This window comes from Colossoma macropomum, unplaced genomic scaffold (genome assembly GCF_904425465.1).
Source record: "Colossoma macropomum unplaced genomic scaffold, Colossoma_macropomum, whole genome shotgun sequence".
Classification (NCBI taxonomy): Eukaryota; Metazoa; Chordata; class Actinopteri; order Characiformes; family Serrasalmidae; genus Colossoma; species Colossoma macropomum.
The window spans coordinates 13,338,753-13,355,035 of record NW_023494789.1 but is presented as its reverse complement, the minus strand read 5'-3'; the positions used below and the strand labels follow the sequence as shown (position 1 = coordinate 13,355,035).

The window sequence follows — 16,283 nt, the reverse complement described above, 5'->3', positions numbered from 1 at the left end:
TTAATGTTGCATTTCTCCATAATGCTAATCCAGACAGACATCTACATTTTTTTTTACATTTTGCAAGAGGATTTATCAGCATTGGCATACATACTTGAAAAATATCGGATATCAGACATCCAGAGCTCCCATATCGGTTCACCCCTCAATATTTTGTACATCTTACGCAGCACATTTAACACTTAAAATGTATTTCTGCCACTTTTGGTCATATCCTGTTGCCTTTATATTGTTGTGAACATCTTTTACATTTAGTTTAGAAGGTGTGGATAACATAGGCTATAATTTATATATAATTATATCTGGTCAATGAAGTGATACAATAAACAAGGGCACAAGCAGCCAATTTAAATACAGATCATGAATATGATGAGGATTTGAAACACACGTTCCTGATTCTTTTTCATAGGTTTTTCCTCCAAAATCCTAAAAGCTTGCATAAGCATGAGCAGTATGGTGACTCAACACTATCCCTCAGTTGGCCTTAAGGTATTTTAAGGCAGCCATATTGTCAACCCTAATCCTCAGTCACCATCTCTTTTTAGCACGTGACACAGACAGGAGGGAAGAAAAGTGATTTAACGTCACCTACAAACTGTACCCCAGGTCATTCACCGCATGACCTCTAGCTAACCTTAGAGAGAGCACACACTGGACCACCACACTGTGGAATGAATATGGAGCCATAACTGGTACAGAAACCAACGTCTCCATGCAGCTTCTACCACAGCAAGGAAAGTTCTCTTTGATCTTTTGTACATCTTTATTCTGCAATCTTTTCTGCATTTTGCTGGAGGCTGGAGCACATGTTTGCTTTTGAAGAGCGCACTCACTCTCACATTAGTTTATTGAAAAGGACAGATTTCCATAGGCCTTTGGCAGATGGTAGGGACCATTTCTATCATTTCTGAGATAAATTACTTCAGTATTTAAAGGCAAACTACATACATTTTCCAAATGTTCTGCATAACACAATCATTAAGATGTGCACAAAAGACATTCAGAGTGGTTTGATGTGAAATGCTCAGTTCTAGAGACACTTACCCAGGCAGAATTGTTCACACTGGTGGTGGCAGGAACCAGACATCCACCTCTAAAAGCTCCCTCACAAATGGTTTTTACATGAAATGGTTGATGCCAAAGACATTGTTTTGGTTTAAAATATATGTTCATGGTGGACAGGTACATGCAGGTTGCTGAGGCAAAATAGTTGCCAAAGAAATCTTATGTTTTTCCTAATTTTCCACTATTTTACAAATCACCAACATTCTATATAAAAACTCAGGCAACACATGTAGGTTCACTGGTGGTTTTGGATAGTAAATAAAATGGCTATATTTGTGATGTAGACGTCACTACCTCAGGTCCTATCGCCACCACTGTATAGAAATCCGAATTAGTAAGCCTAAGTCTCTACAACGAACCATTTCACATCAAACCGCTCTGAATGACTTCACATCTCAGCAATTGGAACATACAGCAGTTTTGGAACAGCATGTTTAATGTGGCACTACTGGGCTTTTTTGGTCTGTTCATGTAATCAAACCTTAGAAAAAACAAAATATAGGATGTCGATAAGTAATTATTGCCCACCCCCAGCAAATGGTTTCACAATCCTATGGAGAGTCTTGACATTTTGACACCACATAAGGACGCTGAAGGGCCTGCATTTGAAATGCTGCGATAAATGTGTGTTCAGCACACATTGCTAAGACACACCTAGGTCCATGAAGCTGCCCTAGGCTTTGTCCAGATACTGATGAGGTTGAACGGCTATCCTAAGCCTTTCGCCAGGACACCACACCTTTGTATTAATGTCACTGACAATGATTCGCATTTATCCTCGCTGATGAGCTCCACTGGTGCCCCAAAAGGTGGATTCTAGTGAGGCCCAGCCTGGAATAATCAATTCTTTGTGTGACTCACACAAAAGGGCAAAGCGCACGAATGCCTGCCCAGCCCACGTTGTCCGATACAACTGTCAATCCGTGCAGCCCACCCTTCACAGCGGCGCTTTGTGCAGACCACTGCGGACCTTCCAGAATCTGGAGATGGAGGTAGAAGCATCCACCAGTGTAAATGCCACTGATTTCTTTCTTGTGTATGGACAACAACCTGCTGACTTAATGACCATTCCCACTAACAACACTCACTACTGCACCCTCAACTGGGTGACAAGTCAGCAGACCTTCTGACCTGCAGGTGAATTAGTCTGTTTTAATAATATTCACTAAGCCATCACAACCCACTTGCTGCATCTTTTATACTGCCCTAGCTTACTGCATACTAATCGACTCCACTCATCCACAAAAAGCAACTTTTCATTATGAATTTCCTCATTGGGAGCAAATTAAACTTAATTTAAGCCTGTTGCCGTTTTCATGTCTTCTTTTCGTTGCCTTTGTTTGGAAAAAAGCGAGCAACTCGTTCACGAACAGTCGAATAATCGCGGTTAGCTTTGCAAGTTAGCCTGCCAGGAGAATGGCAGTTATTAGCAAAGCTAGCCGGTGTGGCTAATAACGGATGGATGGATGGATGGGGGATGATGCTGGAGAACAATGAAACACAAAAAATGAAAATAAACGAGCATAAAAATCACCTTCGTCTCCCGAACATCCTGCTTTGTCCCTTCGGGGTACCACTGCACCCGTACGAAGCCTCTCCCGAGAGGCCACGACCGGGAGTCCGCCGCCCCGCTCTCCGTGTCTGAATTCCCGGGGACGCAGCCTCCTCCTCCCCCGCCGCCGCCTCCACCTCCACCTCCACCGCCGCCGCTTCCTCCACCACCTCCGCCGCCACCACCACCACCGCCACCGCCACCGCCGCCTCCTCCTCCTCCTCTCCCACCGCCATCCTCCACATCCGAATCGGACTCCTCGAAATCCTCCTCGCCGTGAATCATTCGCACCAGGCCGAAGCGCAGGGAGCCGCGGTGGCGACCCGAGACCAGGTCGTGCGAGAAGAGGAGCCGCTGGGCGCCGCCTGAGGACGGCGAGAGAGCCGCCGAGGGAGGCTCGGAGCCCGGGCTGGCGACCGGGGAAATAGCCGGAGACGCCGGAGGGGGAACTGCCGTCGTTGCTGCTGGATCCGCCATCGCTGCCGTTAGTGAGACGGACGGCGGAGCGACGAAACGAAAAAGCGAAGCTGCGAGCAGCACGTGGTTTAACGTGGCCACGCAAAAAAGCGCTGCACGTCGATAATGTGAAATAAGTGAGAATAAGAGAGAATTCAGCGGCGTGTAATTCAGACCTATGATGCAATTCACGGGATGTTATTTTAATAATAACCACCAATTCTAACTAATAGTAATAGATATTATTAATGTTGTTCTTTTTGAAACGGGCAATGACCTTAACCATACACAGTAGATCATTTTTATATGCAATAAATAAAATACATTCTGCAACAGTTAGGATAATAATAATAATATATAATAATGATAATAATAATAATAATAATAATAATAATAATTTTTCTGATCTAACTTTTTATGCTCTTTAAAATAGGCCATGACCTCAACCACACCCTTATATATAGTATAAAATACCTGTATTTTATTTCCTATATAGGCCTAAATGTAGTGCATAATCTAGTATATTCTTGTTTTAGTGCATAAAATTAAAAGTACACAGAAATACATTGTACTGCAACCGATACAACCATATTTTAATGATGACTAATAATGATAACAGTAGGTTTATTTGTGTTATATACTTTATAAGAGCTTCATACAAAAAGGTAGTTCAATGTGAAAAACAATACAAATAAAGTGCTTAAAAGATTGATCGTTTAAAGAAATTAAATAGATAATTATATGGAAGTGGAAAGTATATAAAAATCGAAACAAAAGGAATTGCATAAGTGTTATTTAAAATGAGCTTATTAAGGTTAGACTGCAATAAGAACAAACTGCTTTCCAAAAATGTGTGGGAATGAAATAAGCATGAGGTTTGGATAAGAGAGGAAATCAAGTCCACAGCATGAACATCCTCAGCTGTCACTGATGCTCTCTGAATGGCAGTGACTGAATTGTGGCCTGCTGCTCCACCCAAAGGCATGAAGGCATTACTGCGGTCAGATCAGGGTGACCTCATCCCACCGCATGGTGTCAGTGTGAGAATGCAGATTGTTGGCAGGCAACAGCCTCATCGCCTCCATCCTGGCATGCTGCTCGCAGTGCGGTAGGGATGGGCCATACCGCTTGTTTTCTATCCAATACTAATACAGAGGCTAATATCCCAGTAAAGATAATGATACTTTTAAAAGTATTTTACTGTGAAAACCAGTGAACCTATATAAGTCTTCTGCGTTTTTATATGTAATGTTGACAATGTGATGGACGCTGTGATGGACTGTCAGCCTGTCCAGGGTGTTTCCTGCCTTCCACCCAATGACCGCTGGGATAATGATGGAGGGGAACATGCTGGGTAAGAAAACAATTATTTCAGATTTATCACTATTTTACCATCATCAACATTACATATAAAACTCAGAAGATGTGTAGGTTCACTGGTGGTTTTGGATAGTAAATAAAATGCTTATATTTGTGTTGTAGTCATGGCGACCCCTGGTTCCTATCACCACCACTGTAAAGACATCTGAGTCCCTACAATGAAGCATTTCACACCAAACCACTCTGAATGACTTTGTTTACATCTTGAGCATTCAATTATGCAGAAATTTTGATCATCACTTGTATTGAATATGCTACAGCAGGAAAATAGTGGTGTTGCGCAACAGTGTTGCAGTGTTTACACATCAACAAGAGTGGCCCGGCACCCCAAATTATCCATCCTGACTAAGAACTGGCCACTGATGAAGGGCTAGAGCAAGGGGGTCCAATCTTATCCACAAAGAGCCTATGTGGCTGCAGGTTTTCACTCCAATAAAGCAGGAGGTCACCTGATGAAATGTTTGAAGACTAACTGATTAAGCAAGTGGAGTCAGGTGTGCTCCAGCTTGTTTGGAGTGAAAACCTGTAGCCACACCGGCCCTTTGCGAATTAGATTGGACACCCCTGGACTAAAGGATAGCAAACGCACACTGTACACCTGTGAATGGACTATAGCCTTTAAGTGTACACCACCAAGATCGGGCTACAAGGAAGGGGTTTCTGATCAAATTTCCAGGAGTTAATATCTGCCACACCTGTCTTTGACCACACCCACCCACAACACTGGAGAACCTGGGTGTACAGTGACAAGTTGAGAAATCAGACACCATTTACCTGCCCACAGTCAAAATTGATCAATATTTTATTGGTTTATCAGAAACACGCTTTGCAAACAAAGCATACAGGAGACGCACACAGAGAAAAAGAAACATATACATTTTTTTTAATGGTTAAAAAATGCAATACATTGGTGTTAATGAAGTGGTGATAGCAGACTTTTACTTGATGTACACATTCAGTTTCAGACAATTTTATCAAAGCAAGGTCAGTCATAAGACACCATGTAACACAACAACCAATACATGCGAGGACTCAAAACACTGATGACCTCTTCCACATAAACAACTTTTTTTTACCTTTCCCGTTTCCTCATTGGACATAATTTCAGTGCAGCACCTTTCTCACAACATTAACGGCAGTTATTTAGATTATTTTCTTGAACTCGTCATATAAAACCAGCACCAGGGCACCACCCACGCCCCTCAGAATGTTTGACCAGGTCCCCTTAAAGAAGGCCTGCACACCTTCATCACGAGCAATCTTCCTCCAGCAGTCCACTGAGCCAGTGTAGATGACGTCCGCTGCAATTCCAAAAAAGCAGAAATAAACAGGTTATGTTTTTCTGTTATAGAGAAAACTGTCAACCTGACTGAGTTTACAGTTGATCTGTTGCTGCAGTTTAACAGTTACAGAGCCCCACTGGTCACATCCCTTCCTAAAAATATTTACAATAATGCATGGCCACAACTTACTAAGGCATGAAAACGGGACACTACTGAGATGTCATGACTTAGTAAGTCATAGAAACAAGTAAGTTAAGTCATGGCCATGACTTAGTAAGGTGTGGAAATGAAATAATTAAGATATAGCCATGATTTGGGAAGGCATGAAAATGAGATAATTAAGTTGAGATTGAGTTGAGAGTGAAATCATGGCCATAACCTAATAACGCATGGGAACAAGATAATTAAATCATGACCACAACTTAGTAAAGCATGGGAACAAAGTAATTAAGACTTGGGCACGATTTGGAAATGCATGGAAACGAGATAATTCTGTTGAGATAGTTAAGTCTTGCCAACAACTTAGTAATGCGTGGGAACAAGATAATAAAATTGTGACCACAACTTAGTAAGGCATGGGAACAACATAATTAAGACTTGGCCACAATTTGGTAAGGCATGGGAACGAGATAATCAAGTTGTGGTGGTTAAGTCAGGGCCACAATTTAGTAATGCATGGGAACAAGATAATTAAATCATGACCACAACTTAGTAAGGCATGGAAACAAAGTAATTAAGACTTGGGCACGATTTGGAAAGGCATGGGAACGAGATAATTCAGTTGAGATAGTTAAGTCATGGCCACAACTTAGTAATGTGTGGGAACAAGATAATTAAATTGTGACCACATCTTAGTAAGGCTGTGATGGACTGGCGATCTGTCCAGGGTGTATCCTGCCTTCCGCCCAATGACAGCTGGGATAGGCTCCAGCACCCCACCGCGACTCAGAAGGATAAGCGGTTTAAATGATGTGTGTGATCTTAGTAAGGCATAGGAACAAAATAATTAAGTAAGTGGTAACAACACTTATTAAGTGGTGGGAACAAGACACTGTAAACAGTTGCCTTGACTTAATAAGGCATTTGAACAAGATAATTCAGTTGTGACCACAACTTAGTAAGGAGTGCAAATTCGTAAAGTGTGGGGTTGAGATAATTATTTCTCTTTTTCCCAGGCCTTACTAAGTCATGGCCAAACATCAGGATCCCATTCTCACACCTTAGTAAGTTATGATCAGGCTTTTGTTTATTAGGAAGGGATGTCACCAACAGCTTTCTGTAAAATGTGTTGATTTTACTGCACTGTTTTACCTCCTTTCAGGCCAGACTGCATCATCATACGGCGGCGGACCGTATCAAAGGGGTAGGATACGATTCCGGCCACTGTGGTCACACTCTGAGCGATCATCCAGCTAACCATTAAGTGGATATTGTCTGGATCTGGCAACATACCTAAAAACAGAGGAGGGTGTTTAGCACATCAGTGTTTCTCAGTCCTGGCCCTGACCTGCACATTTTAGTGTTTTCCCCTAACACACCCACTTCAACTCAGGCTGTTTGTTAAAGGAATAATCTAGTGTTTTTCCAGTCAGCAGATTTCCTGTCTGCTGCAGAAGCATGGAATATCTGGTTTTCCATCGTCCGTCTGCTGAAAGGGTGCCCAAACATTCTGTTTTAGGGGACCAAAGTTTAATGTTTGGACCAAAAAAACAAAACAGCTAGATTCCTAGCCTTCATACGCTGTTGTCAAATCTTATATATATTTTTGCTTTCAAATTGGCTGAGGAGGCTAGGGGAACGGCCTCACAGGCCAACTTTGGTTCGCGGGTCACACTTAGGGCATCCCTGGTCTACTGTCAAAATGTAAATGCAGCATTAAGGAAAGCAAAACTAACCAGAACTGATTTTATACTGTGTAGCTTCACTTCAGAAGTCGGATAAATCTTAAAATCTCAGAAGAACATCTTTGGTAAGATATTCTCTCAGTCTGTCTCATCCCAACACCTGTACTGTTAGAATGTAACGCTGTGGTTTCAAATCCCCACTACAGTCACATATTTCAATCGGAATTCAGCAACTAGCCATCACATTCTATTATAAGTGAGCTTTGAGTCAAACGGTTTTCAGTTCCTTTCTAAACACAGGGACAACATAAATGTTTTGCTAACTAACAGTACAAGACATCTGCAACAGGTACGGATTAGGTTGAAAAAGTGCTGGAATATTCCTTTAAAGCTGGTTTTGGGGATTTGGACCCCTCTGGTGGAAATGTGTAATCGCATGCAACGTGTGGAAGAACATTTTGTAATGTGGATTGTGCTTTAGACCCCTTTCCTGAGTGGATGAATCTGCTGACTGAAAGAGAATTCAAAGAGAACTCAGTCGAAATGTGAAGAACGCGTCTTCTGAGGATGTGAGTGAATTATCTACTATTGTTATAATATCTTCATCAGCAAAATGTTGATTTTGATCACTGGAGACCTAAACATTAAGCTGGACCTTCTTTTGGAGCTTGTGTGTACGACGTTAATACATGGTGTGAGAAATTCCCAACCCAACCCCCTGACTTCGCTTTTTTCAGGCTTTACATGACGACTCGCAGCAGTGCATTCTTACCATGTTTTTGCCTGTTTTTTTATGATACTTCTTTCAGTTTCAACAAAAAGCCTTACATAGTGCAGCTTTAATTAGCTGATTAGCTGAATTAGCAGGGACAACACCAAAACACACAGCACAGTGGTGGTCCAGGACCAGGTGACCAGTGACATACACCTGACACTACAAAGCCAAGTCTCCATCTTGTGATCTACACTCACTCTTGACGGTATCGTAGATGCCGAAGTAGGCTGCTCTGTAGATGATGATGCCCTGTACAGACACGTTGAAGCCCTTGTACAGTCCCCTCAGGCCGTCAGCCTCGAAAATCTTTGCAAAGCAGTCGCCCAGCCCAGTGAATTCTCTCTCCGCCCTCACCTTGCCGATGTCCGCTGCCAGACGGGTTCGGGCGAAGTCCAGAGGATATACGACACACATGGAAGTGGCCCCTGCGGCGCCCCCTGAGGCCAGGTTACCTGCAAAGTACCTCCAGAACTGGGTCCGCTGGTCCACGCCATCCAGGAAGAACTTCTTGTACCTGTCCTTAAAGGTGAAGTTGAGGGCCTGTGTGGGAAGGTATCGGATGACATTGGCCAGGTTGCCTCTCCAGTAGGCGAGGAAGCCCTGTTCTTTGGGAATACGAACGATGCAGTCGACGATGCCCTTGTACTGCTTGTCCACTGTGATGTGTTTACTGGCATGTTGCACCTGTGAAGAGATTTAAGATACTAAAAGTGGAATTCTGAATTTTTAAAATTTCCACATAATTCAGTGGTTGAGATATAAACAGAGTCATTCAGTGTGGTTTGGTGTGAAATGGTTGATTGTAGAGACTCTTTACAGTGGTGGTGATAGGAACCAGGGGTCGCCATGACTATAACACAAATATAGCCATTTTATTTACTATTCAAAATCACCAGTGAACCAACACGTCTTCTGAGTGTTTATATGTAATGTTGATTATGGTAAAATAGTGAAAAATTTGAAAAAAGTCTCACACTACCCTACATGTACCCTCTGTCCTCTGTTTTACACCAAAACATTCTCAAAAGCATCATAAACAATGTTTCAGACATCAGGCTTCATATTCATAGTCATTTCATGAAATAACTTTCTGTGAGGGAGGTTTTAGAGGTAGATGTCTGGTTCCTATCACCACCACTGTGAACAATTGTGACTCAGTAAGTTTCTCTAGAACGGAGCGTTTCACACCAAACCACTCTGAATGATTTACATGTTTACATCTTAACCACATAATTATGCAGAAATTTTAAAAAATCAGCAATCTGTACAGTGAACCATTCGACACCAAACCTCTCCAAATGACATCTCGATGAAAATATGCAAAAATTTCGAAAACCTGTTTTTTAATTTCCTTCTATTTGGTAAATCTTTGGTGAAAATTGCAGGAGCTGCCAAAAACCGTTCCATTAAAGTGATACACACCTTCATAAAACATTATAATTATGTTTTCTTTAGGGAAAATGATGTAACACCTGTAATCTACTCTGTAAGTAGCGGAGGTGCAAACGAAGGAGCCCATGACGTATGTGAGCGTGCCCATCCCGTGCTGCCATAGAAACCTGAGCTACTCCCATGACAGAAGCCTGTTCTGTAGCTTGCACTACAGTTATTAGGTGAGACAAACACCTGAGAGTCACCTGAGCAGCTCACCTGTAGGGACGAGCAGTGTCTAATTCATTAGGCCTGATGGTACACACTAACCTAATGAACAGTCTCGGCTTGTAGAAGCACAGCAGGTTAGCTCAGATATACTCATTTAGGCGATATTTTACTTTTGTTTGAGGAGCCAATAGTCTAAACAGACTGAAAATAGGTAATGTTGGAGAACTGAACCTAATTAAGGGCCTAAACTTGCAGTATACCCTCAAGTTATAATGAAATCCAATCTAGTGGGTTCCTTTTTTCACTTAACTCATAACATCATTGGGCCTCATTCAATAAAATCTTCCTGACTGTTTTCTTAAATGTGTTCTTGAGAAAGGTCTCTATGTCAGATTCATGACGTGTTTTTAAAGCACAGAACTGTTCATACCTTTGTGCTTTTGACTGTGTAGATTCTGTTCTTACCTAAGAATAAATAGTGCTGTTCTTACCCACATAAGAAAACATTGGTGAATATCAGAATCGTTGTGAAAACTGTGTAAGTGGGTTTGAAGAAGAAATTTCTTCTTAAGAAAGGTTGGTGTATGAGGCCCATTCTCACCAACTTAGCTTAAAAGGTCTATATCCTGCATTTGTCTTGTATATATGTCCACTTATAACATGCACTTATACCATTTGTATGGTTTCTAACCGCTCTTTATCCCTTAGAATTACACAGGCTGTTTATGTTACTGTGCCTTTAAGATTGATATATGTAAACGAGCTCTGTTCTGATTGGCTGCCCTGTATTGTGCCTCATTTAAAAAGCAGTGCTGGTGGAAACACTCCTTATAACTTCAGAGTGAATTGGCAGGGCTAAACTGCTGTAGGCTGGATCGGGAGACTTTTGTAAATGTGTGACATCACAAAAGATGAATTCAAAACAGGCTTGCTCAGGGTCCATACATGGACTGGTGAGTGAATGGTATGTTTATGGGCCTTTAAGTCAGTATCCAAGAGGCAAGAAGCAAATTTTTTTGTAAGAAACCTGAGATAATTCCTAGAAATGGGCTAATAGGCTTACATGATATAGGCTTGGCATAATATACAGTAATTATGCTCATGAGGGAGCGCATTAGATTTGTTGCCTAGATTCAATTCCAGATGTTTTTAGTACTTCTATGCTGTGCACCAACAATAAAAGAACAAGAATGAAGGCTTTTCCTGACTTTGCTAGGTTGAAGAACACTCTGCAGGTTTCTACTCACATGGTCATGCGAAAAATCTGCTGACTCACAGTGTTTACATGTATATAACCATCTCTGTGTTCAGCAAACCTGGTGTCGATTTGCAGCTTGTAGTCCCTGCTTTACATCCCTGCCTTTGCCCTCTTACTTAAAATGCCTCTGTTCAGACCTTTAAAGGGGAAGTCCACCACTTTTTCAAAAATTTCTCTTAATGTAACCAATGTAAAGTCATTTAGAGGAGTTTGATGTGAATTAGTTAATTGTAGGGAAACAGTGTAATTTGTGACATAATTTCTTCACAGTGGTGATGAGAGGAATAAAGCTTTGCCATGTCGATAACACAAATATAGCCATTTTATTTACTATCCAAAACCACCAGTGACCCTACACTTGTCTTCTGATTTTTTTATATGAAATGTTGATAATGGTTAAATTGTGGCAAGTCTGAAAAAATAAGTTTTCTTTGGGCTATTTTGCCTCACATTGCTCTGCTTATACCTCTCCACAATGAATGAATATTAAAACGTACATTTTAAACCAAAGTCTTGTCTCAAAACTATTGTAAAACAACATCTCAGGCATCAGGCAGTGTATTCATAATCATTTCATATAAGTTTCTTTGAGGGAGCTTTTAAAGGCATTAAACTCTTCAGACGTGTGGTTCCTATCACCTCCACTGTGAACAGTTCTGACATTGGTAAGTTTCTCTGGAATGGAGCATTTCACACCAAAGCGCTCTGAGTGACATTGTTTACCTTTCATCAATTTAATTATTCAGAAAGTTTGGTGGAATTCCCCTTTAAACTGAATATTACAGTATCCTCATCCGCAGTGTGTTCATCAGAGATGTTTTCTCTCAGTGTTACTGAAGGTGCCTCCAATGGAAGCTTACTGAGACCCTCAAAGACTTCTGTCCATAACGTTTAACTCCAATATGTCTAACTATGTTTCCCTAAACTCCCCATTATCGCCATATATAAGATTTTTCCAGGCTTAAGAAAGGTCTTTTTTATCCTTTGCCACTTTATCTGTGCTCAGTGACGTTTACTGATAATCTGTCTGGGGTATACAGTTTCATATACACACCCCAGTCATAAATACTTCATTATTATGTTATTCTGTAACAGCTGTAATGATCTGCTATTAGCTGAAAGCAGGTGTGAAACGTTCTGAATATGGAACTGAAAAGTTTCACTGTTTAGTCTTACCTGAAGCAGAAGTTTCACTCTCTCGATAGGAGCCACAGCCGTTTCAGACACTGCAGCTGCGACACAGACAGCCAGGAAATCCCTGGCAAAAGAAACGACGGAGTCGCTCATGGTTTTACTCCCAAAACTTACTGCAGCATCTAACACCCCGTGGTATCTTTTTTTCCCCACCCGTATTCCGGCAGGCCCCGCCTTCCCGCGCTGTGATTGGCTACTCCATAAGAAGCGTGCTGGCTGTGGAGTCTTCACGTCACCATAGCAACCACATAACGAGTGAAACTCGAAGCGCTGAGCAGCAGAAACGAGCCAGTTTTATCCCGATTTAGCGCTTAGTTTACATACTTCACTTCATCACTGACCCTTCTAGGTTTGACTCTCACAGATTATGGGTGAAGTCAGAGACGGCATAAATAAGGAGACCGGTGAAATTACGAATGAGAACAGAGAACTTGTGGAGAGGACAGTTACCTCTCTGTAATGTCTTCCGGGTTTCTCAAACGCTAGAGGGCGCTCCAGAGCGAGTCCAAAATGAAAGGGTTAGGATGGAGCATTTGAGTAAAATCACAGTCTATAAATGCTTAAACATTTTTTTATATAAAAGAATACATTTATTTTCTGAACACTGAAAAGCATAAAACATTTTAACACCACTGTTATGTATTTGAACGCTTTTGAACTCGAGTTATAGGAGTTTAAAACGGTGCCTCGTGCGTTCATGAAATCAGCCAATGAACTCACTGACCAATTAGCACTAGTAGTAGTAGTAAGGCTAACCAATCAGAACTCATTAGCAGTAATGCTAACCATTCAGCACTCAGTAGCAGTATTGCTAATTTTTCATAGTATTTACTTTATCTGTTCATCTTATCAGACATCAGAAATATTGTGACACCATGTATCATAAAAAATGTATCAAAAAGTGTCGTTATATTACATTTTGCCATTTCGCCCCCCTGGACTTTGCTAGATTTGTTACAGCTGTATAACCAGCTTTATTCATGATATTGCAATTAAAATGATTTACTAAACTAATTTGCAAAAGAAAATGAAAATGATTTACTAAATTAATTTACTTATTAATTTTTAAATTAAAAGCGCTGAAAAGTGTCAAATGCTTTTTGCACCCACCGTTTGAAAGTTGTTAAAGAAAAAAATGAAACCAGATCCGCCACTCACAACACTTTGATCTCTTTTTACGTTTCCCTTCTGTTCAATAAAGGATCCATTTACGGACATACCTTCAGTTAAGGTAATAAGCTAATGTTATCCAGCCCCAGCAGCAGTACTGAGACCTCTCACCTTACAAATATAAAAATAATACACCATGTCTATATGAATTGAAATGGTGACATCATCAGTCTTTTGTCGATGATATCTGCATCCATAGAGGGAGATACAGAATTTTTTCTCCCTTTTTATGTATGAGTTTGTCCTATTTGGCTGCTTTAATTATGACAGAAGCATGGCAGATATACAGGTATACATTTAAAGGGGAACTCCACTTATTTTTTTAAATGTGTGCATAATTCAGTGATCATGATGTAAACAAAGTCGCTCAGGTTGGTTCGGTGTGAAACTCTTTGTTCTAGAGAAACATGTAATGTTAATGATGGTAAAATAGAGGAAAACTTAAGTTTTATTTGGGACTACTTTGCCTTAGAACACCCTACATGTATCATGTATCATCAACAGATTGAAATAAATTGATTACAGTATGTTTTAGATGAAAATGTTATTACAAAACTATCATAAAACAATGTCTCAGGCATCAAGCAGTGCTTTTAGAGGTGGATGTCTGGTTCCTATCACCACCACTGTGAACGATTCTGACTCTGTACGTTTTTCCAGAACAGAGCATTTCATTTCAAAGCAGACTCAATGACTCTGTTTACATAACAGTGCTTCACTTATGCAGACTGGGTGGAATTCCCCTTTAATATTTATTCAATCTGTTTTATGCACATAAAAGCAAATTTACTTTTCTATGTTTAGTAGTAAAAGTGAAGAATATATATTAAAAGTGTGGCAGTAGGAAATCTGTTAAACTGTCAGTGGAGGTGTGAAATGTATTCTTTTAATATACATTTACAATTTCTTAAAAATATACATTTATTTATTTTTTATTTTTCGTTTGCTTTGAAGTGTTTTGGAGGAGAAGAATCAAATCACTTGGAGATCTTTCAAACAATAAGTACGAGCCAGTTTTGTCCTGGATTTTGCATTGTAAACCACAGTTTTGCTAATCAAAGCTATTACATGCAGTGTTGTGTCTTCTCACAGCCAGGTGGCATTATTTGAGTGTAAGTTACTCCTCCAGTTCATTATTACCACCCATACCAATAAGAAGCATTTCAGTCTAGGTTTATATTACAGGAGAACTCATTTATGGCAGTCAATAGGCTTAACAACAGCTAATTATTTGGTATGTTAATTCTCTCCCTCCCGAAATATAGATGGTTTCCTGGACCTGGATTTAGCCTGAGCCAAGACTTAAAACGATTTTCAGTGGTGAATCACCATTAGCACTGCAAATTATACGTCCAAGGTTGGACTTAATCCATGTGCGGGAAACAGCTGATGAAGCTATATTCCTAATCTTCTCTAGTCCTGTTGTGGAATTAGTAGAAGTTCCCAAATACCAGACAAGTTTCCCTCAGATTACACAAAGCGGTACATGATAACACTGTGACCACCCTGCTGTACACAGCTGAAAGCAAGGCTGTGTCTCAATTCGAACGTTGTTCCCTATTGAGAGAGGTAACTAGGGATTCAGTCCTTTTTTAGGAGTGTCATAATGCAGAAGGTTGTTCTTAAGGGGCAGATGAAACTCCTCACCAATATAGTGTATCCCAGAATGCATAGCAAATCTCACCTATCAGCAATTAAGATTCAAGTTAAGATACCAACTAAAGTTTTTAGTATTTTGGAATATGCGACCTCAGTTTAGAGTGCACATTTTGAGGTGCAGTTAACTGCTTCTGTTGGAGCGCTAACTGCTAATTCGGTTATGTCAGCTAACAGACGGCTGGGTTGGTTAGCATTGCTCTGCGTGATGCCACATTGCGATACATCAGCGTCCCATTTCAACACCTTTTTTAATCCCTCACTCACTTCAACTCACCACTACATTACACAATTGGCCACTCGCAGCAGACGGGGGTGGAGGGAACAGTGAGGAGGGGATTTTGCAGCATTGTTTTGTGTATGAAAAGGGAAGTGTGTCACATCGCAATGATTTCAGGCAACTTCTGCTTCAGAGCCAGTTTATGAGGAGCGTTGCCTTTTCCTATTTCCTTCATTATATGAAAAACTGGACTGGAAAACACCAGAGGGCGCCCACGAGTGAGTCCTCAATGACTCGGGGTAAATTGAGCTAAATGGCTAAAAACTAAAAGTTAAAATAGTTTCTAATCATTTGCCCAGAAGTTTCCTTTAATTTTAGAAAGCAAAAGTTTGCATTTAAAAAAAAAAGCAAAAAAAACTTACCTGTATGTTTCCTTTTTCTACAGCAAACAGGTTTTGGGCAGCAGGATGCTAACGTTACTGCTACTGGGTGCTGACTGGCTGGTGAGCGGAGCAGCTCGTTGGCTGTTCGCGTCATGGACATACATGAGGCGCCATTTTAAACTCCTATAACTCGGGTTTAAAAGCTCTTAAAAAATATAACAGCGGTGTTCAAATGTTTTGTGATGTTCTGTGTTCAGGAAATGAATGTATTCTTTTATATTAAAAACATTTAAGCATTTATAAACTATGATTTTGCTCAAATGCTCCATCTTCACCCATTCATTTTGGACTCGCTCAGGAGCGCCCTCTAGCGTTTGAGAAACCCGAAAGACATTGCAGAGATGTAATTCTCCTCTCTTACGAGTTCTCTGACTGAAGGTGATGC

General features: G+C 40.7%; 2 protein-coding genes across 2 annotated transcripts in view; both read right to left on the bottom strand.

The window, feature by feature from the left end:
* ube2o (ubiquitin-conjugating enzyme E2O) overlaps positions 1-3,094 on the bottom strand; it is a 50,849-nt gene extending 47,755 nt beyond the window's left edge. Inside the window, exon 1 of the mRNA XM_036570153.1 lies at positions 2,600-3,094. Coding sequence (XP_036426046.1) covers positions 2,600-3,094 — 495 coding nt within the window. The remainder of the gene's footprint in view (positions 1-2,599) is intronic.
* Positions 3,095-5,358: 2,264 nt separating this feature from the next.
* LOC118807507 (ADP/ATP translocase 2-like) lies at positions 5,359-12,533 on the bottom strand. The gene is made up of 4 exons (XM_036569526.1): positions 12,392-12,533; positions 8,553-9,039; positions 7,048-7,188; positions 5,359-5,754 (listed from the first exon to the last, which is right to left on the bottom strand). Exons 1-4 carry the CDS (start codon positions 12,500-12,502, stop codon positions 5,597-5,599), a joined length of 897 nt encoding a protein of 298 aa, XP_036425419.1. The 5' UTR covers positions 12,503-12,533; the 3' UTR covers positions 5,359-5,596.
* Positions 12,534-16,283: the final 3,750 nt, after the last annotated feature.

What these genes read in the sequence shown, in the direction of transcription:
- LOC118807507 (XM_036569526.1), bottom strand. Translation starts at nt 12,502, where the DNA reads ATGAGCGACTCCGTCGTTTCTTTTGCCAGGGATTTCCTGGCTGTCTGT. An exon ending in GAGTGAAACTTCTGCTTCAG is followed by an intron (nt 9,040 to 12,391) that starts GTAAGACTAAAC and finishes ATCTCTTCACAG; the next exon opens with GTGCAACATGCCAGTAAACA. An exon ending in GCAGTCTGGCCTGAAAGGAG is followed by an intron (nt 5,755 to 7,047) that starts GTAAAACAGTGC and finishes TTGGAATTGCAG; the next exon opens with CGGACGTCATCTACACTGGC.